This window comes from Uranotaenia lowii, chromosome 2, assembly GCF_029784155.1.
Source record: "Uranotaenia lowii strain MFRU-FL chromosome 2, ASM2978415v1, whole genome shotgun sequence".
NCBI lineage: Eukaryota > Metazoa > Arthropoda > Insecta > Diptera > Culicidae > Uranotaenia > Uranotaenia lowii.
In genome coordinates, this window is record NC_073692.1 from 311,990,776 (window position 1) to 312,018,463 (window position 27,688).

At 39.8% G+C, this 27,688-nt stretch overlaps 1 protein-coding gene across 4 annotated transcripts in view; it reads right to left on the bottom strand.

The window, feature by feature from the left end:
- Window positions 1-6: 6 nt before the first annotated feature.
- Window positions 7-27,688, bottom strand: part of LOC129749185 (zinc finger protein jing homolog) — a 313,131-nt gene continuing 285,449 nt past the window's right edge. For 3 of the 4 annotated variants that reach the window (XM_055744110.1, XM_055744112.1, XM_055744111.1), the window contains exons 2-5: window positions 15,976-20,317; window positions 14,755-14,896; window positions 14,458-14,638; window positions 7-8,189 (exon numbers count right to left, since the gene is read on the bottom strand). In XM_055744110.1, coding sequence (XP_055600085.1) covers window positions 7,679-8,189; window positions 14,458-14,638; window positions 14,755-14,896; window positions 15,976-20,088 — 4,947 coding nt within the window. In that variant the 5' untranslated portion in view covers window positions 20,089-20,317 and the 3' untranslated portion in view covers window positions 7-7,678. The remainder of the gene's footprint in view (window positions 8,190-14,457; window positions 14,639-14,754; window positions 14,897-15,975; window positions 20,318-27,688) is intronic. The other variant, XM_055744113.1, reaches the window with a different exon arrangement.

The window sequence follows — 27,688 nt, forward strand, 5'->3', positions numbered from 1 at the left end:
TCTGGAAAATAAATTGGAAGTTCTCTTGACTGATCTAAAGTGTTTCCTTGATTCTGTGATTCCTTTTACGAGTGCCGACCCTGAGGCTAGAGGGGGGTTCTTGCTCCACTGAGCAGTAGGTTAGCCCGTGGTTACACAACTTAGGAGCAAATCCAAATTTTATTTCTTTTTTATGATCTCTGTAGTCTTTTTTACAGAGATTAAACTCAAAATTATATTCCAACCAATCGTACGCCAATGATCGATTTTTGATTATTTATGATTATGATTTATTTTTATTTTGATAGATTTTGATCTTATTAGCCTCAGCACAAACTGATTTGGGATGATTTTTACCACTTTTTCCAGTCTTTATGGAAGTTTTAAATAGAATCTGCAGGTTTTCACATGTTTTTGGTCAAATACGATTAGGTAACAGCTCAAAAAGTTTCAATCGGTCTCGCTTGAGGACAATTAGGTATTCATTGTGTCAGTAGTTACGAACGGCTTGGAAAGCTTCCCGCACTCACATATGGCTTGCCAAACCATTGTCTTTTTACGAATTTTAAATGTCTCCGTCTCGTCAATACTTTGGCCATCCCGAACAGTGTAATACTGGTCATCCGAAAGCGTTTTGTTATCAAACTTGCAACAAGACTCGTCGTCAATGATAACGCACCCTGATTTTCCACACAGCAGTTGATCATATAATTTACGAGCTCTCCGTTTGACTGCTTCTGCTTCTTAGATGTCTTAAGACCCAATCTTACTTTGTCACGGGGGCGGTGCGAAGAGGGGATATATGACCTTCAACACAGTAAACATCGTATAAAAAGAGGTATTATACAGCTTCATAAATGTTTAGGGCCGGATCAATGTCGAAGGCTCCAGATAGAAATTTGCTTTGCGACGTAGCTGCACCTCCCCGTGGTGCATATTGGAAACGTGTCTACAGACTTGTCACCTGTAGGCGTACGGCCAAGAGAACTACACGTCACACTTGATGCAGCCAGCCCGCCGACGAGCTGCGTGCCGAATGGGGCACAAATGTGGTGCGACTGGATACCTTGGTACCAGTGCTCAGTTGCAAGAGGGAGGGGTCGTAACGTGTATCGAGTAGTCGCGACCCCGATATGCCGGACGACCAAATGTTCGAGCGGGTGTTGGACGAATTCGCGCGTCGGGTGGTCCTAGCCCCGATACGCGGATATGACCGACTCACGACGGGCAGAGGGGCCTTGTGTCGTAATATGTGGCGCCCAGTCGATGGGCCTCAAGATGAGTCTCGAAGAGTCGAGACGGAGAACAGATTAGGTGTGTGGATATCTCCAGACCCGAGGAGAGGCGAGTTGTTCTCGTCTCGAATCGGGTCAAGAGACGATTTTATTGAGGGCCCTTATGACACGAGGAGAGGCGGGTAAAGACGTCTTAAATTGTGTCAAGAGGATGAGCGTGTGAGAGTCTCGAGTCACGAGATGAGGCTGGTCAAGACGTCTCGAATTGTGGCAAGAGGCCGAATGTGGGACTCGAGTCACGAGTGGCGGCGATCGGACTGCCAACCCGTGAGTCGTGAATCGTGACAGAAGAGTGACGATTGCTGGTGTAGTACGTATAAACGAGTATTGCTGTGGAGCTCTTTGCGCGAGTATGGTCTTCCCATCATGGGTGTAGCCTTTGTTGCAGGTCTGGATGAGAAATATGGCCACAGGCCCCAGGTGGACTTTATGATGTAGGGGTACATAGTATCATGAGTCAATAATTGCACCCATGGACCCAGAGTAGCAAACTGGGGGACGCGGTGGCTCGCCGTGCCTTGAAATGCAATCCCTAAAAAGGATTTACCACCTGGGTAATCGACAATTAAAAAAAACTGCTCGAATATTATGTATCCTTCGACAGCGACACGAGATTCAACGCCATCGTACGGCTTTCACTTAGATAATATCCTTAGGGTAATATCTACGATCTACTGAGAAACCTTCGATTAAAGGTGCAAGAGTCACTATAAAGTTGACGTAAATATGAACTTATGAGCATACCCTTCGGTCTATTCAATAGTCCAGCATTTTTGCAGCGTTTTATGTTTAAGAAAACCAGACAAGCTTATTTTAATTTTGAAATGTACGGCAGTGATTCCACAATAGCTTACAAGTCCAAAGTTTGTCTTTGTTATAGATTTTTTATATCTGAATTCTCATTGATTCATTGTACATGTGAGTACTTTTGATTCCCCATGGTTCTATTCTGCATAAATCTCTGAACGTTAGTTGGAGTGTTTTTCTTCCCAAACGTCTGCCGCATAAACTTAAGAATTTCGATTGGAAATGGATTGTATGGGACAGGTAAACTCAAACAAGACAAATTCAACTGAATATCATCAAAAAACGACATAATGAAAAACAACAAGCATGAGGGAAGGGAAAAAAGAATTAACCAAAGGGACTTGTCAACTTATAAACTAATAATCGAAACCAAATAAAACAACACAAAGGGTATAATGTTTTCAGCACATATTATTGTATAGTTTTTTAAATCTTTTTTATCTCATTTTTTTTTTTTCTTTATCCGGTTACAAAGTAAATCGAGTGATTTCTATTTTACTTAGATATTTGGGAAATAATTACAATTTAACATTTACTATTTAGGAAAGAAGGATGAGAGAGGTGGAACATTTTCTTGACACTTTTTCGCACACAGTTGAAAAGAGATAAGATAAAAGTGGAAAGAAAGTCTTAGACAGGGATATAGGAAAAAAAAGTTGCACAAAAGTTAACTGGTGTTTTTTTGTTGGTTGTTGGAAGAATCATCATAGAAAGTTGGGATAAAAGCTTGAAAACTAAAATATTTTACACTAACTCAGAAATACAACTCTATCTGCGGTGTTCGCATTATAAAATATTTGTTAAATTTAAAATCTATGGACAAGTTTTGTTCGTATTTTTTCTCTTTTATATTTGTTTGAAAAAATTCAACGGATTTTCCGCTTCTCTTACCAGGTTCTTTTTTCAGTAAAATTTAAAAAAAACCTTAGAAAATCTTTCTAACCTTAGACTAAATTGAGGGTTACAAAATTAAACTAGAAATTGTTGCTGTTGCTGTATTTCCTCCGATTTTCGTTTTTTTCTTTTAAATTTAATTTTAAAGGTGGGACAAATTGCCATACGTAGTAAATGCCTTAGTTTAGCACGCGCACTACTACTAGTAGTAGTAGATAGTAGTTTTCGCGTTCATTTTGCTTTCATTTGTAGGTCAAAACAGAAAATTGCTTCCGAAAGTTTATTGATTTTTCCAAGGGAAAAAAAAGTCGGTCGAAATATGTTGTTACATAGAATTTCGTTTAACCTAAAGGTTTAATCCTAGAAAAAAGTCTATCCCTTGCGACTGCACGCTGCGTGTAGTCGCGTTTTGTGTTTTCGATTTAAATCATCTAATAGTTCCCATCAAATTTATGTTCCGAATGGGGGTGGGAAGTTAAAAATTAATTTAATTTTTCGATTAATTTATATAAAGTCAAAATTTTCTTAGAAAAAAATTTGTTTCTCAGTCCCATAGAAAAAAAATATAAGCGCGAGTAAGTGATTAGGTTAGGTTCACAATGTGGTTTGACACTGCGCAGCACTGAAATGTTCGATCTGATCTGACTGATCCGCATTATACACTCTAAATCAAAAGTACACGGGTGCGCTGCCAAAGAATGATTTTGCGGGGAGAGGCAGCGCCCTCTAGGGTTCAAAATTGCCTTAGTGCCAGCACTTTTCTACGGCAAATTTGTCTGCAGAGCATCGAAAAACTATGGTTTGACATTGGTTTTGTTTGTTGTGGGCGCATTGTTCGTTTGAAAGCTAGTTGTTACAAACAAACGGCTAGGAGCGTAGCGATTGTTTTGGAGTGATAATTTACATTTAAATACTAAATTACTTTTGTGTTTCATTATGGCAGTATGTCATTGCTAATCGTGTTTTTTGTTTTGTTTTGTTTGTTGCTGTCATTTGATGTCCCTTCAAATGAGAAGGTATTAGTATTTGGAGGTTCGAGGTTATGTCACCATGTGTTTGTTTTTTGTTTACGTTTTTTCTTGAACATTTGTTGTACTACTGAATGATGGAGGAAAACCTTAACAATTACATCTCTCTCGTTTAACTAAATGCTACACAAAGCTGGTGTGATCCATTCCGCCTGTTGTTGTTATTGTTTTTATTTCTCTAAACACACTCATTTTAAATTGAATTAAATCCTACTTAAGTGTTTTTCTCTTCTTCTTTCTCTCGTTATTCCTTGTAGTTTAACCACGTAATCAGTCATAAGTTTTGGCAGTGAACTTTTACTTGCTACTCGACAGAAAGTTGTAACTGTTCTTCGCTTTTTACGTTTAATACCGAATAGAATTTATACGACGACAAAAATTTTAATTTTTAAACTAACTGGTTTCGACGCTGTAGACGAATTTCAAATAAAAAAAAACGACTCATTTTTCGACATTTCTCGTTCGCGTCTATCGTTCATCGCTCGTGGCTCTAACTTCTACTTGCTAGGGGTTTTTGTTTTCCTTTAACTTTAGACACTGATAGCTACGCGCTCTATTAGGTAATGTTGTCTCGTTACGATCGTGTTGTTGCCGTTGCTGGTTTCTTCCTAACTCTATGCAAGTGAAATTATTCAGATTGTTTCTCGTCTTAACAGATAGGATACACACACGCACACATCTATGAGATTGTAGTTTGGAAAATTGCCTTTTTCAGTATTGTTTTTTTAAAAGGAAAATCAAGACAAAATGTAATAACGTTGATAAGAAACAAGTTTACGAGAAAGGGAAATACACTTTATATTCTTTAGTCGTTAAATAGTTACTGGAAAGACTTTCTTGGGGTTGAGTGTTGTTACCTTTGTTTTTTTTTTGTTGGAGTAAAACTTGAAAAAGTGCTTGGAAAATTGGCAAACAGGTAGAGTAAGATACAAAACAAAACATTTAAAAAAGTGATAGGTAAACATCGAAAACTATTTTCTCGTAAGTGAGTGCGGCACAAAAAATTGCGTTAATAAATCAATTATAAAATTTGGTTAATTTTGTTGAACTTATGACTCTCTCCCATTGACAGTGTATTTGCTTATGTTTAGTTTGAAGTGTTGCAGTAGATCATCAGATGTGGGCGGGCATATAGTCCTACACACTGAGCCATTCACCTGGAGATTATGGACAGAAAAATATTGAAAGAAGTGGAATTACCATTAAAAAGTCTCGAGTTAAAGGAAGGGTTTGAATAGAAAAAAAAATCTTTGAACTAAAGACAGCCTTTGAGCCAAGGAAAGGTTGTCGAGCACAAAGCAAATTATCGGGCCAAGAGAAACTCGATGAGCAAAAATAGGCTATCGGGCTTAAAAAAGTTCATCGATGCTATAGACGGCCTTTGATCCTAAGGAAGGCATTCGACCCAAAAGAAGCTATTCGAGCTAAAAAAAAAGGTTGTCACAAGGTCGTTGAGCTAAAGGAAGGTCATCGACCCATAAGAAGGTATTCGAGCCAAAGGAAGGGTGTCGAGCGGAAAAAGATTATCGAGCTTAGAGAAGACCCTCGACCCAATAGAAGGGCGTCGACCCAAAAAAAGGTTGTCGAGCCCTAACCTTAATATAGGTCGCCGAGGTGAAAGAAGGTCGATGACCAAAAAAAGGCTTTGGAAAAAATAAGATCTTTGAGCCAAACCTGGGTCGTCTAGCTGAATTAAGATTGGTGAACTGTGAGAAGGTAGTCGGTCCAATTAAAGGTTTGTGGATCGGAAGTCGTCGAGCTAAAAGAAGATCGGTCTTTTAAAGAAGGTGTTGGAAAAAATTTATCTTCAAACGACAGAAGGTTGTCATGCCCAAAAAATGAATGCTTTACCTTAATAATCATATAGAGAACAACTCCTTTTTTTGCTTTTTTCCTGCCGCACTCTGTACAAGTGAATATGAATAAAGAATGGAAGAGTCAAAATGTAGACGCCTGGTAGTCTATCGGAAATAAACAAAGCGACATCTATCGATGGTTATCAACGGTGTAGATTGAAGAGCCCTTTTTTAGTAGATTTGGTTATTTACAACGTTGGTTGGTTTTCCTTGTTGCAAGGAAAGTCTATTGTTCACTATTTACATGTGTATTTTTGACTAATTCCTGTCTCCTTTTGGGTTCTTCATTTTTTGGAAAACTTTATCGACGGCTGTAATTTGAGTGTACAGCAAAACGATTAGTATCATGGTAGGCTTTGCAATTTTATTTATTGTAGTCTGTCATGGTAACCAAAATGCGATGCGTTTTGTGTACTATCTGAAGGTTTTTTTTCTCTGTTACTCAATAAGTTGTGAAAATGGCGATGATCATCAGTCTTTAAAACCATCTTTTTCTGTTCTTTTCCAGCTGGATTCGAGTTCAACTTGGCAATTAAAAATGAAGGTAAGTACTCAAAAATTCGTTTCTTTTGTAATAAATTGATTTTCTACAAATACCTTCATTATTCAGTGCTTAGTGGAACTCAAAATTTCCTCAACTGCTCGAGAAAAAAAAGTTAAAAATCATCGAGAAATGCTTCCAAAACAGCAAACTCATCGTCAAAAGAAAATTTACCTAAAACCGTTCTTTATTTCCAATGTCCTCGTGTTTAAACTAGAAGCTTAACTTAAGCGCGCTACTAACTTCCTGAGATCAAACAATTTTGTTCACAATCAAATTTTTGTTAGTTTTTCTACCGTTTGAACCAAACTCGAATCTTTTGCTTTCCAAAATAAAAGCACCCTCTCTAGCGACTACCTAATTGGATATCGCCACAAGTGTGTGTGATATAATATTTTCATTATTATAAAATTATTCTAGCACAAAACCTTGGGTGCAGTGCCCTTGTTTAAACATTAAAATAAAATGTTTCCGGGACACGCTTCCTAAACGAAAAAATACACAAACTAAAATTTTAAATATTTGCACCGTCTGCTTTCTCTCTCTCGCGCTCACAGTTTAAAAATTGTCCTAAACAAAACCTACTTCACTAATTTACAATTTTAACGCGCTGATCTCACTTATTTTTTTCTGAATAAATCGTCGAACGTATAGCTACAGAAAAGAAAAGACTCGTTACGGAAGGATCGAAATCATTGATGGCGGTTGTTCGGGCAGTTGTCAATTTGCACACTTTCTAGCTCCAACAATTCTAGCTTTCTGTTTTTGCTTTGTTTCGTTTTGTTACGAGTATGAAGAAATGCACTGTGTCCTGGTAATACTTAATATGTTGTGATACATTTTCTTCCTCTTCTTTGAATTTCCGCGGACCACAGACTTTCTGGGTATGTATTTGTATCTATGTACAATTTGCGATCTCCGATTCGATAGGGAAAAATGATTCCGGATTACGCGATCGTGGGGAAACCTCTTTACAAAATCTTTAAAATTCTATACACCCACTCGTAGACACACTACTCCAGCCTTTCATCAAAAAGGGGTGAATTAGACTTGCATGAAATAAAACCTACTCTACTCTAATTGTATCTGTTGTCTGCCTGAGGACTCCGATGATGCCGCCGCCACTTCATGGCCACCAGGTGAGACAAACATTTGCTGCTGTTGCATTTTCTCCGTTGCACGTCGCCGAATACAGTTGAGCGCACGGCGGGTACGCTTCTGCGCCAGGGAACTACACAGCGCCGAGCGCAGTGGATCCCTGACCTGTTTGGGTAAAGGTCAGGAGATGTTACTGGCGCTACTGTTGGCCTTTCCGTTTCCACTGTCGGCCGATGATGACGATACCAACGACGAAGCTGAAGACGAAAGCTTGGACGATAGCAACGCATCAACTTTGGTGGTCACGGATGGTGCTGCGGATGCTGGTGCCGCCGCCAATGGAAGCTCCTTGGGTGGTTTCCTCAACTTCTTGGGACCCGTTCTTGAGTTAAACGGTATCGGAGCACTGATATTACTGCTGCTGCCGGTACTAGTTCCGGCACTGCTACAGCAGCCGCTTGTCGAACTGCTGCTACTACTACTGCTGCAGCTGCTGAAGTGGTCATGCTGCGTCTGTTGCTGCAGCAGTTTTTGGTTCAGCTCCTCCAAACAGGACAGCAGCTCCCGGTTGTCCTTCCGATCGGTGCTGAGCTGTGCCTCCAGCTCGAACCGCTGGTCCGGACTCAGTTCACACAGTGAGACCTCTTTGGTGAGCACCAGTTCCCGCTCCGGAATCCAGTCGTCTGAGAGGCTGCAATAGGGCGAAAACGGAAAACGATTAGTTTCAGGCTTGGACAAGGAAGCGACATGTTTTTTTAAGGAAGATTTTTTTTTCTCACATTTAAGTGGAAAGTACATGTTTTAAAATATCTTTTTTAAAAACAGAAGTTCAATCAACTACCTGAAAATCAAAAAATTTAAAAGGAAATTTATTTGTGAATATCAATGTAAAGAGAGATTTTCGTTGAATAATGATCATTTTTCTTCAAAGATGCATAACACGTTTGAACCACTTTTTATTCTTTATTTAGACAGCTTTGATAAAGATTCTAAAGCAAATTTATAAGCATACGAACTGATTGTATGGGAAATTAAAAGGGCTCAAATGTGTAGTGAATCAATAAGAATCAGAATTAACATACAAAATTCAGAAAGCAAAGACCAATATTGAATAAATAACTTATGAGGATATCTTTGTTATGTTCATTATTTTTTCTTCAAATCATCAGACGTTGAAAGCTGTTTGGAGTTTTGGATAGGCCAAATGGTTTGCTCATGAATTCGTAATGCATTTTCAACGCATTGAAAAATGTGGACCGTTAATTGCACCGAAAAAGTATGAATCAATCGAGGAATCAGTTTTTCAATCTTAACTCTTTTGTATTATTGCATGAAGTCATCTATGTCATTGAGATTTAGGGAAGAATGTCACAGAGTGATAAATTTCTGGCACAAAAAAAGGGTATTGAGGATAAACAAATACAGAGTGTCTTTATTGGCTTCATCTCAAACTGTTGTCATGTGGGAAAAAAATGTCAATAACACACTCAAAACAGAGATAGCGTTATTTCATTGTCGATCGGAGCTAACTAAATGCCGAAAATGCGCTAAAATGTGCATGATCGCTTTCCCGTCACTAGCGTAAAGATTCGAGCTCTCTGGTAAAATCATGCAGGACTACTACATACAAACATTCAAGCGTTACGAGAAATACATTTTGTGGGATTTTCATTATGTTGGATATGATTCTTCTCTGAAACAAGAAAATGAAAAAAAAATTGTCGATGAGAATCGAACTCACAACAATTTTCTACCTACATTCTAGCTCATCCGACAGCTTAAGGGGGCATCCATAAATTACGTAACGCTCCTAGGGGGGGGAGGGGGTTAGCTCGAACGTTACGAATTGTGACATAGGGGAGGGGGGGAGGTATGCTTATCGTTACGTAACGATTTTTTTCCTTAAAAATTTCAGTTCAATCGCAGCTTTTTTATGTCATGCAATTTTGGCAGAATGATATGCAAACCAAAATCAGTTTAAAATTTGTAAGCTTAAACATGATTGAAACTGGTTTGTAATCTTTCCTCTTTAAAGATTCTGAAATAGACTTCTTGAAAGATGTATTAAATATCCGTGAAATAACCGTTGAAAAAAACCTCTACATTTAGGTACATTTACCCCTTTAAAACTCAATTCAATCTTAAGACGTAAATTTTACTATTTTTTTCTCAATTTATTAAAAAAATGCAATTTTGATTCTTGCGACGAGTATTACTTAGTGGAATATATTTCGCATAACAAGTTAGGCTTCTTGAACAAATTAAAGTTATCAAGGTAGATCATCAGTTTACAAGCAAAGAGCAACTCATATTAAGGGGGCGGGGGGGGGGGGGGGGGGGGGTAGGGTCTAACACTTTCAAAAAATCGATTTTTTATTTTTTTATTTTCTTATTGTAAAACATTTCAAGAATGATGTGTCAAATTTTCAAGTCAATTGAAGCAAAACTGTAGAAGTTATAGGCCTTTATCTCCTGCTATCTAATACTGCAAGAAAGCAAGAGCAGAAACTTCAAACGCGTTTTTCTCGAAAGCACATTTTTAAAATCCGTGGACATCGTCATTAAAAAAATACTTATCCGATTCTTTTCAAATTTGGAACATATTTTCTACATATAAAATACCAGACCCCAATGTTTTTCTTTTTCGGTTTTTTTTACTTTGAAGAGATTTTAGAAGTGAAAAATGGCGGATTTTTAAGTGAAAAATCGTAGTTTTTACTTCAAACAGCCACAAAAATTTCATAAAAATATTTTTAAGTTGAATAAAAACGTTGGGGTCCAGAAAAACATCTATTAAAAATATTTTGCTCTGATTTTTTGACTTCAGATGATTCTGTGCTGAGATACAGTGTCCACCGCAAATCCTGTTTTCTAAAAGGCATCCTCGAAAATGCTCCGTCACCGGCTCATTTTTCAATATTTTTCTACGAAAAAAATACTAAATGTTCTTTTCACAATGCTTTGTATAATGCAAAAAGTTTGAATACATTTGTTTGAACGATAGCTCTAGAAAAAAATCGTGGAAATAGTGTTTTTTTATACCCGTTAGACCCTACCCCCCCTTAAGAAAATCAATTTATTTTATGAGAGAGTTATCGTCAATGAGCACTAAGAAGCGATTTGGATAGATCGATATTAATTCCGTTTTGAAGAACGTTAAAAAAATAATGTTGAAATATTCGAAAATCAGAATTTAAAACCATGAGAAGATTGAGGGGGGGGGGGGGGTAATTATCAGCGTTACGTAATTTTCATAGGGGGGTACGTCGAAGCGTTACAATTTGTGACATACGGGGGGGAGGGGGTCAAAAAAGTGCAATTTTTGCGTTACGTAATTTATGGATGCCGCCTAAACAGTGTACCACCCATCACCAAAAAAACGCGCAGTATCTGACGTTTGGCCGGGGGTTTGCCAGTATTGTCTTATGATTGGAAAGGGGATTGGAAACGAGAAACTGTTTTTTGCTTCCTACTGCCTGCTTACATACACACGTACAACCGGGCAGCTTGGTCAGAGCCCAGCAAACACGAAATCGTATCAGAAATGATAACTTAAGTCGTTTACAATGGTGTTTCAAATCGCAATTCCACCTGCATAGTGAAAAGATCGTATAAAATGTCGTCTGAAGTCAGTTTAAATAGGATATGATAGAAAATCCGTCATGTTTGTAAATTTTGAAATGATTTTGCACCCGCGCGGGCTTCAAGTGAGAAAATCATCGTTGTTTTCTCTCCAACCTGCAGTGCATCCAGATGGCTTAAAACCGAATGGGAACTGAGTAATATTGACCAATGAGAGAACTGGAAAATGTTGTCGCTGACAACGACTTGAAAGCTATGAGAGCAAAATCTTGCGTTCTCTTGCATTCTTTCGATGGCACGAATAAGGTGTCGGATAGCGCCAAAATGGTGTAATTTTTGTCGCTTGAAAAAGAAATGACATTTATGTATGTATATTGCCTCCACTTTGGTAGGTAAATGCTGTTTTTTTCAACTTTCATACGACCTTTCTATAATGTATAAGGAACGAATATCGAAACAGCATAAGAATATAGCTACAAAAATGTTTGCTGGGAGGTTGTTTGCCGGTGGTTTCTCTGTCTTCTTATGCCAAAGACGTTGAGAACTCAGGATTGGAGTAAAGGTTGAATTTAGGGTGTAGTGAAGCGTGCTGCATACATGGGGTTTGAGGCGGCAAAAAGTCAAAAACTAAGCTTTATCGGATCGATTTTTTTATTTTTACTAGTGAATCACTTAATATTTGACTAAGACATCCCCCGGTTTTGCAACTAATTATCTTGAATACTGAACTCACCATAGACATCAGACTTTGAAAAATTGAAAAATTTATATGATGAAGAAAAAAAATTTAAGTAACATATATTTCTAGGGAAAACAATTTTTCATAAATTTAAAGTACACATAGAAAACGTTATATTAAAAGCATTCATTTGAACCGTTCAAAATATTTACACACTAAATTGATCTATGATAAAAATGAGTAAATAAACAATTTTTTGAAAAGTCGAGAACTTTAGAGCCTTGTCAAAAAAAGCTCCGTGCTCTATTTACTTTCAAGATCTAGTTTTAGGTCCCAAAAATACAATCAAAGAATTTACAGGCACGTTAAAGCGCCGTTTTTAGAGTTTAGAGTCAAATAAAGGTGAAAATATCCTACAAATGGGTAGTTTCTACCCATTAATGAGTATAAATTCAACAAAGTTGTTGCTGGTTTGTCAAAACAATCTTTTCTTATGATAAATCAATCATTTGACACATTTTTATCTTGAGTTTTATGAAAATGGGTCGAAAATAACACAGTAGGATCACTTCATAAGTTGTTTCTAAACTATTTTGTATGAATTTTTCTAGAATAAATTAAAATAGTTATTTCCATACAAAATTTTCATAATTTACAAAAGAGTTATTTCCATTAACGATTTTTTTTCTCAACAGATTCAGAGCTAATGCAGAAGAGGATTAGTTGCTAACGTAGTTTAAATTTGTATTCAAACTTATAGAGCACCCTTTAGACAAAAAAGTTCAAAAAGTATGCAGCGTTTAAATATTAATGTTTTAAAAGCATTTAGAACTTCAAAGAAATCTAAAAGTCAGAGTTCCAAAATCCCATTGGGTAATTTCGTAGAATATCATTCCACCGTTCAATTCATTATTATTTTTATTTTTTTATTTCGTAATTGATTCTCACTGCGTGAAGTGTCTGAAATGTGACTCAACATAGTCTTTTTAGATTGGATTTTAGTATGAAAATTCTGAAAATGATTCGAAGAAATAGTACCAAAAGAAAAATTTATAAATTTTCAAATTTAAACATGTAAAACCAGAATGCAGAAATCGTATGACGATGCTAAATTTTGAATAACAATTCCCGCGTGAGCTTTCATTACGTCATATGAAACAAAATGTAAACAAACAGTTTTGTAACAAAAAATACAAAAACTGACATAAACTAGTCACAAATTTTATCCATTTAGAATATTTGTAGTCTGGACAACATATTCTATATGTGAAACACAAATTTTAAAGTGGTTTTGATAACTTTTGCAGCATTTTTCTGTGAATTTTTAAGATGTTTCATACGACGTAATAAAATCTCAAGCGAGAATTAATGTTAGGGTCTAATGTTTGAGTAGTGTTCTTGATTTTGATTTTCTAACAATTGTTAAGGGGATAATGGATATGAGTTTTTTAATTACAGTGAAGAACCCGTGTTCACTTCATTAGCTTTTATTCAAATTCTTGAACGTATTGTTGAAATTCCAACAATCTTAAAAGAGTGTCTTCTACTACATAAAAACCACTCAAACCGTGAAATGTGTTTCACATTTATAGAATCTGTTTTTATTTGACTTATTTCTAAGCAATAGATTTTTAACTTAATTAAAAGTTTTATAATAAGTTAGGAGTTACAGTTAGAAAAGATTCATTCTTCAAGCAGATTTAAGTAATACAAGGTTGATGTTCCAATCTATAAAAAATAAAGTCATATCATTTCAACACTTAGACGCCATTTTATCTCTTTTTGCATTTTGATTGGAGGTAATGGTTTTTGTTGTTGTTGATGAATTCAAATTAAGGTTTCTATTTGATTTAGTACTTACATATTTGGATCATTTTTTGTTGATTGTGGATAAGATTTAATATTTACGGAAGAAGAAATTTGGGATACGAAACATCTGATAGTATCTGATTATGAAATCTTACTTTGTGGAAAACCTGCTGGGCACGTTCGATCGAAGAGCTAAAGTTTGGTTATTGGGTTATACTATCAAGTTTTGTGTTTGAAGTTGTAGTAATGTTGATGTTTTGTTTGATTGAAGCATTGGCCTACGACTGAGCCGAACTTAGCGTCATCGAAAATTTATGAGAGACCTAAATTTGCAATTCAATTCTAAGCGACAGGAAAAGGAATTCATTCGATTGTATGTTTCTGCTTCCGATAATTGAATCTGAATTTCAAGTCTCTCAAAAAGTACTTTGACTTGAAGTCAGATTCATTCGAATGCCTATATTCAGGTTTATTTAGAGGAAAATCTATTCTTGCTCTTGCATTACAAAGAAATTCAAATATTCAAAGGCAAGTTCGTTGAATAATCATTCGAAGAAGAAGCAGTAAACATCTTTTGGTTTAATGACACGAATGCCAAAACGTTGGGGTCACAAATAAAAAAAGAATCTTTTGGTTAAACCCTTTGTCAGTAAAATATAAAATATCCGATTTGTAACAAACAAGTCTTTTTTGAAGACGTTTTGAGGTCAAAAAAATACATTTTGCGATAATGTGTCAGTCGAAAAATCTGTATTTCATTAAAAAGTCAGTTTTAAAACGTTAAAAAAGTTATAATTGTCACAAGCTTAAGTAGTTTTTTAAGATAACAACTTGTTTCGTAACATAAAAAATGTACAAATTCCCTACAAAAATGAAGTGAACTACTTACATATCTTTCGGGAACCACTTGACAAACACCTCCTCCGAACCCCCTCCGACGACGCGCCGTCCCGCGACCTCGCCCCGGAAGGTCATCATGCCGCGCCGAGCGCTGGCAACACTGCCGGCCAGTATCAGCCGGTACTGCAGCCCCTCCATCACCCCGATGTCGAAGAAGTCGAAACGACGCGCTGTGTGAGAATTAGGAAAAATAATTTTAAATTTTTTTCATAGAGTTTTCTTTCAAAGGGGCGTGGTGTACCACAAGGTTTTGTCGAAAAAAAAAAAAAACGAATTTGTTACTTACATGACCAAGGTTGCCGTCGGAAGCGCAGCTTCCTGCTAGTTTTTCTTAGCAACTTGGGCACCGGTGGGTCCGACGATCGTTTTCCGGAGCTTGCGTTGTCCGTGTTGATGAAGTGATAGTTGACGTGCTTCTCGAGTTGGGCCTACGTTGGTAGATTTTCAAATTAACAGAAAATAGAAAATAATATCATTAGTAAAGGTGTTTGCGAAGTCACTCCTAAGGCGCAATAGATCTCAAACTGTACTTACTATCCGCGAGTTTGATCAAATAGAAACTAAATCTGACGGAGGGACTTGGAAAAAGAGTGTTCAAGAAAAGTTGTAAACATTTTCATGAAAATCAATTTTGAGCGCCGGATCAGATTTGTTATTCATCAAAAGGTCAAACCGTGCAACATGGAGTGCATTTTTTGTTTAAATTATGTGCCAATGATTGTGATCCAGATTTTCACATAAGTTGATGGCAATAATGTTAGTCTGTTTATGAGGAATGACAAATTTTTACGAATTTATGTTTTTTTTTTTGTGATATGTGGTATTTTAGTGTGTTTACATAGTGTTTATTTGGTATTTCGATCGCAATTCATTGTGGTATTGTTCAAATTTCAAACTACTCCAAGTAAGATTCAATTTTATGAAATACTAAGAATGGATACTTTCATATTAAAAGTTAAATGGCTAAAAGATCCTGAAGTCTGTGATGAATCTCTCATAATCAGATGAGGTTGTCATAGATACACAAGACTAAATTATTTGCAAACAAGGTACAAAAATGTTTCCACTTCGAAAAAACGTTTTCGTACCTTTTAGTCCCACGAAAAGATGATGTCAAGACTGAGATAATGCCAAAGCTGCTCAAGGTGCAATAGCTTCAAATTGGGCAGGGTGATGTCCAAATTCTGTTTTGAAGATATGCTCATAGTTAGGAAAAAAAACCTAAAAGAACGAGGCTTAATTGCTCTAATCTAATATCACTTTATGGTCAATCTTTGGACCAAGTCTTCGACTTGGACTCGATTTCAGTAAAAAAAGTGGATACAGAAATATTCAACGCTTGATGAAGCATTACGTTGGAACCTAAACATAGTACTCGGAACTAAATTTTTCGTTTCAGAACACGGCTTATAAGTGTGTCATTTGTCTTAAGATTCTTGAATGACAACTCTGGTGAAAATCTGGATCAAACAAAGCTGGTGAAGACGTCAAATCAAACTAAGCTTACCTGCGAGCCGAACCGCATGCCGCACCCCGCGACGATGCACTTGTGCGGCTTCGATCCACCATGGGATAGAACGTGCCGTTCCAGCCAGCGGCGACTGCAAGACTCCTTGTTGTGCACCTTGCACCCGTCCCAGAGGCAAGCGAACGGGCCCGTCTGACTATTGACGTGCTGGATCTGCAGATGATCGAGCAGCTTGGAGCTGGTGTCGAACTGGGCGTTACAATCGGACCAGTAGCACACTCCAAATAGCCGACCATCCGAAAGGCGTCGGAAGCCTTTTCGGCCAAAGTTGTGATGGACTCCGTTCTGAGCTGGGAACCGGATGGTTTTCGGTTGCGAAAGGATCGGGCTTTTGGCGCATTCCGTCGTCGTCGGAGGAGTGCTCAAGAGATCGAGTTCGAGTAGACTCGTAGCCATCGATGGTGCTGGTGGAGTTGCGGGTCGTCGCTGAGGGACTTCTTTCGACGTGGGGCTTTGGTTGGTGGTCGAGGAGTCCTGATCGGAGGACATGGATTCCTGTGGGGTGGTATCGCCGATGTCCAGCGTTTCGGGTAGTTTGCGTTTGATCTGCTCCAAGACGAGACTCTTGGGAGATTTCTGACTGGGGATGGAGAATTCGGTCTCCGGCGAGGGTGGCAGCAATCGTAGAGGTGGCGGAAGAAGTTCCGTCTCTTCCTTGATGGGTTGTTCCGGAGGTGATCGGGGATCCGGTTCGGTTGTCGGGGATTGTGGTTGCAGGGGTGAGGACGATTCCGGAGGGGATGTTGGTTCGGATAGGGATGATTCCGGTTGAGCGAATGACTCGGGTTCGGAAGGAGATTCTGGCTCCGGCGGGGATTCCGGTTGAGGTAATGGGTCTAAGGGGGATTCCGGTTGAGGTAATGGGTCTAAGGGAGATTGTGGCTCTGGGATTGGAGATGGATTCCGAAGTGGTTCCAGTTTGGATTTTTGCGGCGATGAGTCGGGGGTACCCGGAGAGCAGAGGTCGATGGTTAGCGACTTGTCTTCAGTGTCGCTGGAGTTGGCCACTATTCCGCTATCGTTACTGCTTCCACAGTCCATGCTTAGGGGGTTGAGGGCTGGAGGTGATTTGTTCTCGACGGCTCGGGTACTGTTCATGGGAATAGTAGAGAGGGCGATTGGAACTGGAGGTGGAGGAGGAGGTTTGGCCACGGGAGTCGATGTGGGTGCCAACGCAGGAACAGGGGTAGATTGTTTTGGTAGTTCTTTTGAGATCGTCTTGGGTCCTACCGAGTTGGAGTAGACCAGCTTGGGTACCGGAGGCGCTGAGGTTGGAACCAGCTTCGGTGGATTGGTCGACGAAAGGACTGGTGTGATTGAAATCGACGGTTTGTTCAGTTGCACCGGAACCAGCTTGGGTGGTTCGCTGTTGGAGATCGGTTTCATCGTTGGAGTGACTTGGGGTTTCACGGTAGGTCCAACTCCGTTTGACGAGCTGGTGTTTGTAGTGGCCGAGGCGATGACGATCTTTTGGTTGCTCAGTGTGTTCATGATGGGTTTGGCGGTAGTGGAGTATGTGGGCACGGTTGCGACCAGTGGAGGTGGAGATAGGGGTTGCGCAACCGTCGTTGATCCCGATGGTATCGTTGAAGTGGAAATCGTGATCGGCGAAGTTTGACTGGTTAAGGACGGGGTTGGCTGGTTGAGGAATAATTGGGGTGGGATAGAAACGAATTGTGGTCCTTGACCTAGTTTGGCAGTAGCTTGGAGGTTTTGTAGAACCGCCTGCGGTATGTTGGCCAACAGTTGTTGGAAGTTTGGCTGAGCCAATTGGGAGAGTTGAGGTTGTTGTTGTTGTTGCTGCTGCTGCTGCTGCTGTTGTTGTTGTTGTTGGGCCAGTTGTTGTTGCTGTTGCTGGATAATGGCGGTGATATTTGGTAACTGTGTTGGTTGAGATTGTTGTTGGTTTTGCTGCGGTTGCAGCGGATGAAGCGCTGGAATGTTGGCCTGGGCAGCCTGAGTAAGCGCTTGCTGGAAACTGGCAGGTGTGAGACCGGAAGTGAGCATAGTTGGCAGTGCTGCGGCGTTCAGCAGTATTTGACCGGTTGGGGTCATGAAGATTTGCTGCGGTGCAAATGCTGCAGCGGTAGCGTTAGTTGCTTGCTGGAACAGCTGCTGCTGTGTAGTGGCATGCAGTGTGAAGGTTTTGTTCTGCTGCTGGTGTGACTGAGGTTGTTGCGTAGGAGCTTTACTCATCAAACCGTTGATGCTCATGTTGACTGCAGTCGACGAAGCTTCCATGGTCATGTTTTGTTGGGATGTAGCAGCTGTTAAGGAGGCGGAAGCAGCAGCTTGTTGTTGCTGCAGCTGCGCCTGTTGAATTTGATGCAACTTGATGACAGTTCCGTTCATGAACAGTTGAGTGGTTCCGTTGTTTAAGCGGGCAGCTGTCAAGCCAGCGTTATTCATCAGTAAATTTGTGGCTGCAGCTGCCGGACTATTGGTCATCGTGCTGGACGAGCTAGATACTACCGAATTGACCGAGTTTCCGCTCAGCTTACCGGCAGCTGAGGAAACGGGTTGTGTTGGAACTAGATTCGGTATCTGGACCAGATTTGGCATGACAGCGGTAGCTTGTGGGTGGAACTGAAACACAGCTGATCCTAGCTTTGTTGGGGTACGCGGCGGACTTGCCATGGGAGGTGGTTGATGTTGTTTGAACTGCTGCTGCAGCTGCGTTTGGGTCTGTGATTGCTGGTTTTGGGATTGCGCGGACTGTTGTTGCTGCTGCTGCTGCTGGGTCTGGTGTTGTTGCTGAGGAATTCGGATTGCCGTCAGCAGAACTGTTGGCTGAGACGTTTTGACCATGGTATCTTGTTGTTTGGTGTGATTTTGGCTAGAGGTTGCTACCAGCTGCGGTTGGTTGAGATTTTGTAGTGCTAGTTTGGGATCTGCCGTCCGAGGGGCAATGGTGATAGGTTTCTTAGGTTGTCCCACACCTAGGCCACCCTGAGTTGCGTGACTAACCTTTCGGGTGAGTGACACCGTAGGAGCTATCCGGGCAGTCTTTCGCTCCACTTTCTTAAGCGATGTGGCGGGACCGATCGTGGATGTTGTGGTCAGCGTCCGTACATCGAGATCAGTCTTTTTGACCTGCTGCTGCTGGAGTTGATTCATGTATTTCTCGATGCTGCTTGCGTTCGAGGACGCCTTGAGGGGCCCATTGCTGGTTGTGGTGGTGGCAGTTTTGATGATCTGCTTCTGTTGCAGCACCGTCGAGGTGGTCGTCATCAGTTCCGTCGTAGTGGTGATTTCCGCTTCCGCCTCTGCCGTGGCCGTTGTCGTCGATGAGGCAGTCGTCGTCTTCATCGTCGTGGCTCGTCCCGCTATAGTTTTAATATTTTTCTTTAGATTATTAAATGTGTTGGTGGTTTTCATTTGCGACTTGAAGTAACCTGTTATCTTGTTGGAGTTGGCCAGATCAGCTCCGCTGGCAGTGAAGTTAGTTGTGTTCTTCGTGATCTTGGTCATCGTCGTTCCAGTTGCTGAGATCTGATACTGCTGCTGTTGATGATTGGCTGCAACGATGGCCATTTGGGTGAGTTTTTTGGCGTTGGTGGCAGCATTAGTTGAAGTGGCAGTGAGTGCGGAACCAACAGCAACCAAGCCCGGTGGGCCACCATTACTACTGTTGGTTCCGACGGATTTGTTCACCCGCTCGATCGTCGTTCCTGCTCGTAATCGCTTGGCACCGTTGGCGATCGAGAACGTTTCAGCATCCAAGGAGGAGGTCGACGTCGATGAGGATGTTGGCGGCGCTGGCTGAAGGCGTTTCAGTTTGTTGACCACTGGTGTTACAGAAATGGAAGCAGCTGCGGCAGCCGCAGCCAGGGCAGTGTTGTTGGTCGATTGTTGTTGCGCTTGTGCTGACGACGCTTGTTGCGTTAAAGTTAGAGTATTGTTGACTGCAGGCGATGGTGGTTGATTGTTACTTGTGCTGCTGCTATTGCCATTGGTGTTGTTGCTTGTTGAACCATTGTTATTGCTATTGTTTGTGCCGTTGTTGGTGTTATTACTTGTGTTCCATGGCCACTGGTGAGGTTGGTATTGCTGTTTGATCGTCAGGTTGCTGCCCTGCGTGTGCGGGGCCATCTTGATGCTGATGGAAGCCGTTTTGAAGGGGGTTGCTCGTCCTGCTGGCTGGCCCGAATTCAGTTGCTTGTGCGTGGCGTCTCTCGGAACTGATTTCAACCGTTTGCCTGTTCGAACCGTTTAAGAGCAGTTCAGTGCTCTATTGATTCCCCTGCGTGGCACATTTTGTCCGGTCTGTGAGACCTTCCCGGTCCTTCGGTGTGTTTATCTGTTAAATGTTTTAACTTTTCTGAAAATAAAGAAAAAGATTTTATTTAGTAGGTATACGATGATAAAGCTCAAAATAATCAATCAAACGCTGACTTCGAATTGTTTTTGAACGAAAAACGTCGAATGCAATAGTATGCTGAAAATATAATACATATATAGTTGAGATATTCTATGTTTCAATTCAACTTATCTACTCTATCAAAACATTGATTTGCCTCAAATAAAACCTGCATGTATCTACACATCCTATTGCAATTCAATATTTCGACTAGACCGGAACAACCCAACAAGTTCACTCACCCCTTGTTGGATACCAAAAAAAAAACACCTAACAAAACCCCTCAATTCGCACGGGATTCACAATTTTCCCACTGCATCCGCAAGAGCTACCTCAAGAGCTGCATCATGGCTGTGTTCATCGACTCATTAATTCAACCACCCCAAACTCACAAAATCCAATAAAATGTGTTAACAACAAGAATGTTGCATCCAAACAAATTACAACCGAAAGGAAACGAAACCGCCGCGTCGTCTTATTGGTCTCAGCTCAGCAAAATATTGCCCTTTGTTCAGCGTGGATGGCACTTTTGACTCGTGATTTTTTTTTGGTTCATTCGTATTTTATTTTGGGCACTCTCCTCTGTTGATGTTCTAAATCCGCCGGTCATCAACCGAGCACAGAACTGCTGCGCGTCTCATGTCTGGCGATGGGGCATTGTTGATAAAAATATTAAGTTGCATGTTCCGTCTGATTAGCTGACTGGTTTTATGGTTTGAGGGAAACACTTTTGAGGTTATACTTTTTGACTTGCTTCAAGTTGTGAATGCATATGGTGGGCTTACTTGGTGAAAAAAGCACAACAACGACCAGAAACATGAGCAACATTTCCAAAGAGCAGCAGAAAAAGTTAGCAGCAGTCGGTGACCTCTGTCTGATTATCCAGTCGAATCTTTGAATCATCTACGTCACCGGGCAGACGGTTTTATTGATTCGGGTTTTGTTTTGTTTCGTTTCCCCGGGTTTAGAATGCCGACGCTTCTGAAAATGCTACAAGATTTAACCCTGAATATGTCTAGAGATCAAATTAAAAGAAATGTAGTCAGGTTAGACTGATGAGCTTAAGCGTTTCCCTTAACGAATGAGAAATTCTCAGACACTTTTAAGTGTTCTGTTGAGATGTTCACTAGTAAACAAGTTCGTGTAAAGTTCTCGCCCCATAGTATTGTTTTTATGCATTGAACTTCTATTCAAATCTGTACCAAATGAACTAGACTTCTCTTATTTTTTAATCATTTCTGAAAAAGAATTCTCCGTTGGGAAATTTGGATTTCTAGAACATCAAAAATGGCTTTTTGTTATTAAGCGTAAATTTGTGGATTTTGCAAAAAAAAAATTGAACATTCAAAAAAATCTAATGCTATAAGTGGCAGATGATGGCGCTCGGTTTCAGATGATATCAAACAGTTACCGCAAATGGAACAGAAGAAAAATCGGCATTGTACGAATTTACTCATAAGTTCGATCGGTATGAGCAAAGAAGCATATTGAGGAACTTATTTTTTCTCTTCGTTTCTTCCATGATACAAAAAAGACCGCAGCTTAGAGGGCGTCATTGCTCTTTCAGAATACCGTTTCTGCACGGTTTCATCCTAGACTTGAGAAGCGTCTTCAACAGCGTCAAAGGGATAGTGATAGCGTTGTCGTTCTCTCGAATTAGGATCCCGGCACATCTCTGTAGCTGTAGAATGACAAAAAACTTCTTCCACGTTAGCCAGCTATAGTTTATGACCAACGAGAGAATGAATACACTGGAAAACTAAGAAGGTGTTGCGCAAGGGTCAATATTCGGCTCAGTTCTGCGGAACTGACCGTACGAAGAACTACTGATGATAAGCTTTTCAGCGGAAGCAAACAAGAGGAATCCCTGGACGACTTTCTTTTTCTAACGACTGAATATGGCACCGAAGTAGAACTAGTACACTTTAGCTTAGCGACTGAGACAGTGTGATGAACTGGATGCGCTCCAGGAACCTGCTTCTGGCTTACCACAAAATCTTGAAAGCAGTATTGCCTTTGGACTTCTGCTTAAGAAACATGCGAAAATACACTATGGATCTCCAATTGGCAGCAGTTTTTGAACAGCTCCGAGAAAACAAGATCAACAAACGTTGGAAATTGAATAAAGAAAAAAACCGTATAGTTCTACATGACCCAGTTTCTGTATTTTTGTGATTCTAGGGGCAACGTAACGCGTTTAAAAGATGTTTGAGGACACTGTTGATCAGTGATAGGTTCTCTGGATAACGATTTCCAAACAAAAGCGTTTAAATCTACAGCACAGCGCGTCTTATCCATGGTAGGAACTACAAAGATAAGACAAGCTATACTGCCCAATAACACCTCCGGAACCCTGCGAATAGTGTAATTTTCAAGGAGGAAAGCTATAGGATAAAACAGGATCTACTCCCAGAAAACCTCATAAGGAAACGGAGTAGAGTGGCTCCGACTCATATCGAGTCGTCTGAGCAAAGTTTTACTAGGAAAAAGAAGTCCCGCAAGATTAAAGTAGCGGACTGCGAATACAAGATAAAGCACTTTCGATTGTATCGAATCTCGATATGTTAGTCGAACTTCAAGTCATTACGAGAAGGGCCGATCGTCAGTCTTAAGAAAAAAGTTCAAACATCGAGTTGGGGTAAAATTTCAACGCCGTTTTGGGTGGAATAAAAGTCGAGCAGGATTGAAGGCGCATGGGATGAACGTGTCGATCTATTGACCATAAATCAAGAATAGCTGACTAGAAGGTAAGCCAGTAAACATTTTTGTTGTTATATTCTTATGCTGTTTTGATATACGTTCCATATACAGAATTGAAAGATCGTATAAAAGTTGAAAAAAACAGCATTTACTTACTAAAGTGGAGGCAATATACATACAAGATTTCGCTCTCATAGCCTTCAAATCGTTGCCAGCGATAATATTTTCCTGTTCTTTGATTGGTCAATATTACTCAATTCCCTTTTGATTTTTAGCAACCTGGATGCACTGCTGATTGCAGAGAAAACATGACGATGCTTTTCTCACTTGAAGCTCGCGCGGGTGCAAAATCATTACAAAATTTACAAACATGGCGGACTTTCTATCATATCCGATTTAAACTGACTTCAGACGACATTTTAAACGATCTTTTCACTATGCGGTTGCGATTCGCAACACTATTGCAAACGACTTGATTTATCATTTCTGATACGATTCCATGTGCTGGTTAGACCGTCGTGCCTGGGAAGACAATTTGCTAAAATTAAAATTTCAAGTAGACAAGGATCACACAAGCAGTTTAAAGCTGTTCCTAAAGTCTGTTTCACATATAATCTGGTCGGATAAAATAGATCATTTATCCGCAAAGAAATAACGTGCAACAAAAGTAAAAATGTCATTTTGTAGGGTTTTTATTGCACCTTAAGGAAAAAAAAATACATAAAAATCATTCGTCAGCTTTTCGGGTGAATTTTCGATTTTTTTTTGTGATACCACCCATCATTTTCTGCACAGTACTGCTGGTAACCTCATTCGCCATCTTGTTCCACCACTTTTCCATTTGAGCGGGTTTTTTCATGGTTCTGCCACATTTCTTCAGTTTTCCCTTAACTATTGCCCAATATTTCTCGATGGGACGAAAATCCGGACAGTTTGGTGGATTGATACTTTTTTCAACAAAATCGATCTTGTTCTCCTAATACCACTTAACGACATCCCGGCTGTAGTGGCAGCTTGCCAGGTCCGGCCAGAACTTCACCAGACCTTTGTGGGACCGAATCAATGACAAACCCCTCTTCTGGAGACATTCTTCTTTGTGAACATTTCCATTCATCAACGAGTAAATTTATCCGCGAAAACAAACTTGAATCTATCCGCAACATTCCCTTTACGCTTCGCAAGGTAAAATTTGTTACCGGGTATGTGTAAAAAACCATTTTGACGTAAGTTTCGTCGTCCATCAAAATGCATTCGTAGTTCTTGGTCAACACTTTTTCGTACAACTTCCTTGCCCTGGTTTTGGCAACAAGGTTTTGTTTCAGCGTCCTGTTGGGGTGTTTGCTTGCATGATACGACCACAAGCCTTCTCGCAAACAAATTCGTCGAGCTGTACTGTGGTTCGTCTTAAACTTTTTCGCCAAATCACGCAAGGAGATCCAGGATTATTGTGAACTGATCGAATTACCTTTGCTCGCAGCTTCCGGTCATAGGTTCCACTTTTACGCCTGGTTTGTTTTGCTCGATCCACCGTAAGGGTCTCCCGGTAACGTTGCAGCACCGAATTTACATTCGATTTTGGATATTTCAGGAATTTCGCGATCTTTACCCCTGACCACGTCGGTTTCTCTACGTGAGTGTGCAGAATTTTCTCTCGCCTTTCGCGTTCAATAGTCGATAACTTTTGACTGACTGCTTCAATCTTGATGAAATTTTCACCACTAAGTAAACAAACCATTCTGACAACTAGGGGCGCTGCAGTAAATGAAAAGCTGCGACCAGATTCTAAGTGAAACAGACTTTAGTACAAATTTAATTTCTTTTACCATAGTGCTATACACTCAAAGAGGAGGTTGTAAAATTTCAATGCCGTTCAGCGCAAACTCTATGCCAAAACAAGACACACATTCTTTGTGATTTTTATCCTATTGGATAATCGTCCCTGCAACAATAACATAAAAAACGGGAAGTGAGAATCGAACTCAAAACATTTTTATAACGTCCTACCAATCCGATCTATCAACCAGTGTGTACTACCTGGGGTGGTTGAAGGACGAGGGATAATTGTCATAGTCTTTCTGCCACGGTCAATCATCAAAAAAACGCACAGCGTTGGCTTTCTGATGTTTGGTCGGTGGTTTTTTACATCCTCCTTTCAAAGGAGTCCTTCGTCTTGTGAAGGGAATGCGAATGGCAACCCAAGCAACCAAAAGTCACATATTTACTTCAATGAATGCTTTGAAAGTTACTTATTATGAAGAGAAGCAACTGCCCAATTCCCTTGAGTAAACTTTATGTACTCATTGATGAACTTGTAAGTTGCAAAAGTGATTGCAACGTATGCAACGTTGCAAAAGTGTGCATAGTATGTGACTTATTTTGCCCAATTCACTTGAGTAAACTATATGTACTCATTATAGAACTTGAAAGTTGCAAAAGTAATTTATATGTACGTCGTAAGGGACTTAAGTCACATAAAGGGCACAAATGTGCTCAAAACGAGATTTACTAAGTCACAAAAAGTGCTCTGAGGTACTTTCAAAATCACATCACCACTTCGGGTTTTAGTTTCAGTTAGAACAACATCTAGGCGTGGTCTTGTGGTAGCGTGTTCGATTCTCATCACGAAGGTCGGGGTTCGGTCTCCAAGCCGGACAAGTTTTTTTTCAATAAGTTATTTGGTACTTGAGTGACCATTCTGATGCGATATACACTGCCGGCCAAAAGTTTGGGATTACCCGCTAAAAAAACATGCAAATTTTGATCGTTCATATCTCAGCCGTCTTAGGACATATTGCAAATCTTTTGCTCTCATTTGAAAGATAATGAGCAATAGCTATTTCGGAGATATTTTGCCCAGATAAAATGTTTTAGTTTTGTTCTTTAAACTTAACCTAAAGTTAGAACATTTTCAAAAAAATCGCATTCAGTATTCAAAGCCGATCATCTCAGGATAGGCTCAAATTTCAAAATTTGAGTTGCATTAAAATCCTTATCCTTTACTTCTCAAAACACAATAAAAAATTTGTGCAAAAATTTAAGGTGTACTTTTAATTAATAAAATAGACACTTAAGTTATCGTCCAAAAGTTGGGGATCACCCCTTAGTACACGGAAAAAAATTGCATAAGTTTTTCAAATACAGGATCATGATAATTTTACCATGTCCCCGATCTAGTGTTTTCCACCACGATTTAGTATTTTTAACCAGAAATCTGGGCCGAAGAACTATGACCAGACTTGTAAACCATCGACATTTTCTCTGACAGTCGCACAGCCTGCTTTTATAAGTTTCATTGTTCGTGCCATCAAACGAATGCGACCAATCACTTGCCGAACAGTCGACTACCATCAAACGAAACGACATTCATTCTTCTTTGTGTGATTGTCGAACGAAATTTCGTGTCTTGGTACACGAGAGCGATAATTTGATGGTCAAACGACCATAATTGCCGACAGTTTACGACATCACCTACATATGTATCTCTTTCACGCAGCAGAACTTACAAACTCAATAAGCAAATGCAATCTTTTCTATTCACTCCCTCCTGTTGAAAAAAAATTCGCCACTCTGCAGCACCGGGTGATGTTTGGAGGTGTTGGTCGAACAATGTGGAATGATTATTTACGCAAGAGGGGTGAAAGTCAAACGACTAACCACAACAAAGATCAAAATTTCATTTGACATTTTTTTTGCTCTCCGATCAAACGATTGTGCTCTCCATGATTGTCACGAACGATGTGTTGTGGATGTCTCCGGAAAAAATCAAACGATGGTGACCACTTACAAGCCTGACTATGACATAGTATTTTTACTATGTGAACTTTGACAGCTCATAGTAATTTCCTCGTGTCTAAATTACCATGCGCGTGATATTCAGATATTGCATGATTCGTGTTCTTGCAATTACTATGCGCATAGTCATTGTCTTTCGTGAAGTCCAGATTGTATCGACGACAGCCGGACAGGGCCTCAACTAGTCTCTAAACGGATACGCACCCGGAGCCGGACAACAGATCAATCTGATCGGACAATTTATGTTTTCAGGTAAGTGAGATTGTGTTCTTTTTCCTTTGCTATGTGTGCAAGATAGATTTATTTTTGTCTCAATTTGTTCAAGTGTCGGCGAATGCTGTTTTCGAGTTCCCCAACCCTTGGGAACCTCCCTTGAAGGACATTGGATTATTTGGACGAAGGATGCAGCACATCGGCCAGGCCGGGGAATGCAGTCTTTCGGGTGAGTAAATTTGTATTTTTATATTAATCTGCTGCTTGTAGAATAAGCAAACTGGACAGTTTTCCTATTCCCCGTAATTAATTACTTTCCCCGTTTTATTTTTTCATTTCAGGCGCTATGCTGCCCTATTTGATTTAATCCGAGATCCCCGGGTGGGCTGTGCTACATGTAATCGTTGCAATCATAAAGTGAAGTGATGTGAATAATAAATAGAATAAAAAATTTGTTTGTAAAAAAATGAAAATTATTTTGAGGCCTCCAAAATATTATAGTTTATAGATCTTTATAACATGCCACATGGTAATAAGCATTATGATACGAAACTCATTTCAATGATAATGGGTGTTATTTTAATAATGGAAAATTACAATTTTACAATGCACGAAGTAAAAGAACTC